General features: G+C 47.0%; 1 protein-coding gene across 1 annotated transcript in view; it reads left to right on the top strand.

Annotated features, from left to right (window-relative positions):
• Positions 1–683: 683 nt before the first annotated feature.
• The window catches only part of Fn1 (fibronectin 1), a 70568-nt gene continuing 65794 nt past the window's right edge, over positions 684–5457 (top strand). The window contains exons 1-4 of the mRNA XM_013017678.1: positions 684–969; positions 1942–2070; positions 2998–3135; positions 4567–4698. Coding sequence (XP_012873132.1) covers positions 804–969; positions 1942–2070; positions 2998–3135; positions 4567–4698 — 565 coding nt within the window. The 5' untranslated portion in view covers positions 684–803. The remainder of the gene's footprint in view (positions 970–1941; positions 2071–2997; positions 3136–4566; positions 4699–5457) is intronic.

The following is a 5457-nucleotide window of genomic DNA, read 5'->3' as shown; positions in this document are numbered from 1 at the left end:
TCCTAGGGGCTTTCCTCCTGCCAGCGAACATCCTGGGAGCGCCGGCGCCCTGTGCGCCCCCCCCGGGGCGGTGCAGAGTTCTCCAACCCCACCGGTGCCCCGATGCAAAAAAGAAAACGAGAAGCGGGGTGGGGGGGACCTGCACCCCCGGCTGCGGGCAGCCCCGGCCCTGCCCTCCCCTCCCAGCCTACCCCCAACGGCCGCTGCCAGGCCTCCCCCGCCCCCACTCCACAAACCCTCCCAGAAGTTGGACGACCGCAAAGGAAACCGGAAAAAAAAAGGAAAAAAAAGTTCCCGGCCCACTCCCGGCGGCCGGCGGCCTCGCTTTTGTTCGGGGCGAACCCACCGTCCCGTGACGTCACCCGGGGCCCCAGCCAATCAGCGCGCGGGCTGAGGCGGCAGCGGGCGCACCGGGCGGGGGAGAGGGGTCGCGGGGAGGGGGGGCCGGGCCTTCCTCCTCCCCCCCTCCCCGCGCCCGGGGCCCCCGAGGGCGGCGGAGGGGGGTGGGGCGGGAGGGGACCGTCCCATATAAACCCCGCAGCTTTCGAGACTCCCTCGCCCGCAACAGCTGCGCTGCACCCGGGGGAGGAGGAGAGGGAGTCCCGGGCTGGCGCGGAAGGAGAGCCCTGCAGCCTCGACTTCCCCGGTCCGCCCTCCCCGTCCCCCTCAGCCCCTCTCCCCGGGCGTCAGCCCACCCGGAGGCCCCGGGAGAGACTTTGCACCGAGGTCTCCGTAGGTGCAACTTGGTGACTCGTGAATCCCCGGGGTTCGAGGCGGCTGTCCCTCCACCCTCGCGATCCACGATGCCCAGGGGTCCGGGACCCCGGCTGCCGCCGCCGCCGCTGCTGCTGCTGGCCGCGGCCCTGTGCCTGGGCACCGTGGTGCCCGCCGTCGGAGCCTCGAGGAGCAAGCGGCAGGCTCAGCAGATCGTGCAGCCCCAGTCCCCGGTGCCCGTCAGTCAAAGCAAGCGTGAGTACCGGCCGAGGGCTGGGAGCGGCGGGGACCGGGCTGGGTCAGAAGTAAAGTTGTGGCTGAAGTTTTGCGTGCGTGTGCGCGCGCCCGTCCGTGTGCGCGTGTGCGCGCGTGCACGTCTCCGCGAGAGAAGCCAGCTGTGGGACACAAAAGGGTCCTGGTGTGAATGGGCTGGCTTTGAGGGCTTAGCCGAGAGGAGATGGGGGGGGGGGGATCTGCCGTGTCCCCTGGTGTCCTGATGAATCCTGCGTGATCAAAGCATCTTTGTTCTAAAATATGAATTAATCAAAATGTGCATTTAAAGGAAAAAATGATGTATGCCTATACATGCTCTTCTGTGGTTCTCATTGCGCCTCATTTCTTTGTTATTAAGTGATTGGCTAGGTGGGGATGGGGAGAGAGGGTACTTGAGTAGTTTGGTCGTTTGTAACAAACTTGCCCGAGGTGTAATTGGCTTAGATTGCTCTGAGAATTCCTCTGGAATTTTCTTCACCAAGAATTGAGATTGGAATTCCTCTTCCAATTTTTCAAAGACACACCCTCCCTTTCTTTCCCTGGGCTCAAGGAAACCTTAAAGTTACCCTTCTTGATTTATTTTTCCAAGATATTGAAGTTCCTTACATGGTTAAAATGTAATTTCAATTATCTGCCTTCCAAAGTGTTTCCACCGCTTTGATGTAGACCCCTGGCCAGATGGAAATGACATCATTTGTATAATGTTTAGTGAAGTTAAAAAAAAAACCAACATAAATATCCACTTATCCAAATTGTGTTTACCTCTTTAGATAACTTGCTTAGTTTCCATGTCTATCATTTAGTAGAATGCTGCTTTTTATTTTTTGTGATTAACTTAATTTTTTTTCTGAATTTGGTGCTCAGGCTCATCAATTCAGTTCTGTGAGAAAATTCCTTAATTTGGAAAAAGGAGGGATGGCAATGTAATAACATTTTTCCTTTGGTTATTTACAGCTGGTTGTTATGACAACGGGAAACACTATCAGATAAACCAACAGTGGGAACGGACCTACTTGGGCAATGCTTTGGTTTGTACATGTTATGGAGGGAGCCGAGGCTTTAACTGCGAGAGTAAACCTGAAAGTAAGTGGAGAGAATCCGTCATTGGTCCTTAGTTTTTTTTTTTTTTTTTTTAAACAGATGAAGGGCTGCATGTTCTTCAGTTTGCTTATGAACGTAATCAGACACCATAATCCTAGCTACTCAGGAGGCTAAGAACTGAGGATCTCAATTTGAAGCCAGCTCAGGCATAAAAGTCCACGAGGCCCTTAATTCCAGTTAATCAGCAAAAAGCCAGTAGTGGAGGTGTGACTCAAGTGCTACCACTCCAGCCTTGACTGGAAAAAGCCAACCAAGAGTGGAAAGTACTAAGTTCAAGCTGCAGTATGGGTACACACACACACACACACACACACACACACACACACACACACACAGAGTTGATTGGAAAGTCATCCTAAGATTTTTCACTATTTTATAAGCCAAAAAACACTTTGGGGCATTATATTGTAAAGTGGTTTGTCAACTGCAGTCCAGTGAAAAAAACCACTAACCACTTAACATACCTTGAAGACCTCAAGCAGTTCCTTCAGAAAAGTCATAGCTGAGGCTCCAAGAGAGATATTAGTAGAACTGACAAGGTCCAGTGCCGGCTGGGAGGTGACCATCTTCAAACTATTTCTTTTCTCTGTAGACTTTGGTTTTATTTCCCAAGTCACAGTTTGGATCTGAAATTCTTCCTTTTGAAATTGAACGGGTCATAGTACTTTGTGTGTGCATTTCCTGAGCATACTTAACAACAGAAATTTTCAGGAAATTTGAGGACTTGTCAGAGGTCAAAATGTAACCAGACCTAAGATGAAATCTATAACTCTTAACTTCAATTTTAAATTCCTGTTGAAAATGCCATGCTACTTATAACAATGGAAAAGTGAGTTTCCCCCGCCCCCAGGATGGATTAGTGTTTGCTTTTAGTTATGTGAGGTTCACGCAGTCCTTTCCTCCCCTCAGCTGAAGAAACTTGCTTTGACAAGTACACTGGGAACACTTACCGCGTGGGTGACACTTATGAGCGCCCTAAAGATTCCATGATCTGGGATTGTACCTGCATCGGAGCTGGACGAGGGAGGATCAGCTGCACCATTGCAAGTAAGGATGACACGCAAAATGATGATTCTTCACCGCTATCACTGTCTTCTAACATTCAGATTTACTCTCATTGGAGTGATGACCAGGTTTTCATACATGGGCACCCTACTGGTTCCCATGGTTCTGGAGATTGGGTCTTGAGGACTTGAAGAATCAGTGTTTGACATCTGTGGATTTATGAATGCATGTGCGAGTGTGTAAGACTGTGTGTGTATGTATGTGTAGAGTATAACTAAGTAAGTCTCATGGGCTCTGTTTCAGGAAGAAGTACTTACATGAGTCACCTATCCTAAATTATCTGTTAACATCTTTTAGCCAGACTGGTTATGAGATTTTCTGCAACAATGGGAGGGACGTTCCTTAAGATAGAACCCACCATGTTTCTGCTCTTTCTGCTTGCAATGCAGAGACCTCTTGCTTGTCACAAACCACTCTGGTTCCACCCGGGAAGCAAATCTTTTCTGTTCTGGGGGGTAATATTAAATGATTAACCCAGTAGTATTTTCAAGTAAGTTTAGACTGGGCTGACTTTCATCAACTCTGGCACTGCTAAGATAATCTTTTTTGGACAAGGGTTGTTCATACTTTCTATTAATATAGATAGCACTTTAAAATCGGCTGTTTAAATATAAGTAATCTTAAAAACACTGTCTATAAGGACAAGCCAGTCCTTTACGAATAAATACTATCAGTATTCTCTACAGTTAAGTGTTATGATCTATCTGGTTTTCCTGGCACATCAGGAGTTAATGGCTCAAGCCAGGAGTAGTAGTATGCACTTGTAACACCAGCACTCAGAGGGCTGAGGGGGGAGGATCTTAAACTAAAGGCCATGTCAAGACTGCCTGAAAACAATACGGGAACAAAAGAAAGGTCCATAGTGTTTATAATCTAGTACAATGTAGTGGAGAGTTCAGCCTAGATGTGCCATTGGGTTTAACAGCCTAGAAAAGTCTCAAGACTTTCATGTGTGTGTCTGCTTGTCTTCCATTAAAATGACATTTGTATTCTATGGTAAAAAGCAGGCTCTCCCTATTCTGCGAAGTGGAATGCTGTGTGCCTGTCTCAGACTTTCTGGTGAAGTAGTGTTAGATTTTACCTACTGTGCATGGGTGGATATCACTCCCCCATCAGCCTTTCCTTTTTGCTTTAGAACCCAATCTCCTGTGATCTCATTGGGGAACTGGGATTTATAACCTCTTCTTTGTAATTCATGTCTCTGTAGTTTTCTCATTGTGCTTTAAGCAAGGTACCTAATTGAATTAAAGTGATCACATCTGTTCATTTTCTTTTTCTGTCTGCAATAGGAAAGCTATTCTTTGTGTTTCATTTTGACCAACCTATCCTGGAACGTGAGGCTTTTTCTTTTTTTCCTACTTGATTCTCTATCCCATTTTCTCCTAATATTTATTTGCCTTTTATCCTAAATAGATCGCTGCCATGAAGGGGGCCAGTCCTACAAGATTGGTGACACCTGGAGGAGACCACATGAGACCGGTGGTTACATGTTAGAGTGTGTGTGTCTTGGTAATGGGAAAGGAGAATGGACCTGCAAGCCTATAGGTGGGTGGCCCCTTCTGGATGAATGGGGGTGGGAACAGGCATGCATTGCTCTAATGTTAGGTTGAATGAAAGTCACGTCTACTTGGAGAAGAGATGTGAATTCCCATTTAAAAATAGTGAAATGGGAATTTTATACCAAGTGATGTGATATTGTATGATCTGCAGTATTCTTGAAGAAATCCGGTCACAAAATACTGACTGCGTATGGCAGCTTTAATTTTTGGTTTCAAAAGCACAAGAGTTGACACATTTAGGAAGAAGACATTTCTTTTGTTTATAGCTGATTGCAGATTTCTTCTTTGGTCGAGCTATAAGTTGTCTGAAAGGAAAAAAAAAAGGATACTTTGGACACATCTCTTTCTTAGAATATGTTAGACTGGAATCCAAAATGACATGTGCCCTGTCTACACCTTGGTAATAACTTTTCAGAATAAAAACTCCTAGATTCTTTTAGTCTTGGTCCTCATTTGATTTGTGTAATTATAAACCCAAAACTTTTTGTCTCTTTGTTTTCTGATTCAGAGTTTTTTTCTTTTTTCTTTCTCTTCCTCTTCTTCTCTTCCTCCTCCTCTTTCTCCTCCTCCTTCTTCTTCTTTTTTGCTGGTACTGGGGCTTGAATTTGGCTTGGGCACTGTCCCTGAGCTTTCGTGCTCAAAGTTAGCATTCTACCAGTTGAGTGACATCTCCACTTCCTCCTGCTGCTGCTGCTGCTGCTGCTGCTGTTTCTTCTTCCTCCTCCTCCTCCTCCTCCTCCTCCTC

The sequence above is a fragment of the Dipodomys ordii genome, unplaced genomic scaffold, assembly GCF_000151885.1.
Source record: "Dipodomys ordii isolate 6190 unplaced genomic scaffold, Dord_2.0 Scaffold1, whole genome shotgun sequence".
Classification (NCBI taxonomy): Eukaryota; Metazoa; Chordata; class Mammalia; order Rodentia; family Heteromyidae; genus Dipodomys; species Dipodomys ordii.
This window is presented reverse-complemented; position numbering and strand designations above follow the sequence as displayed.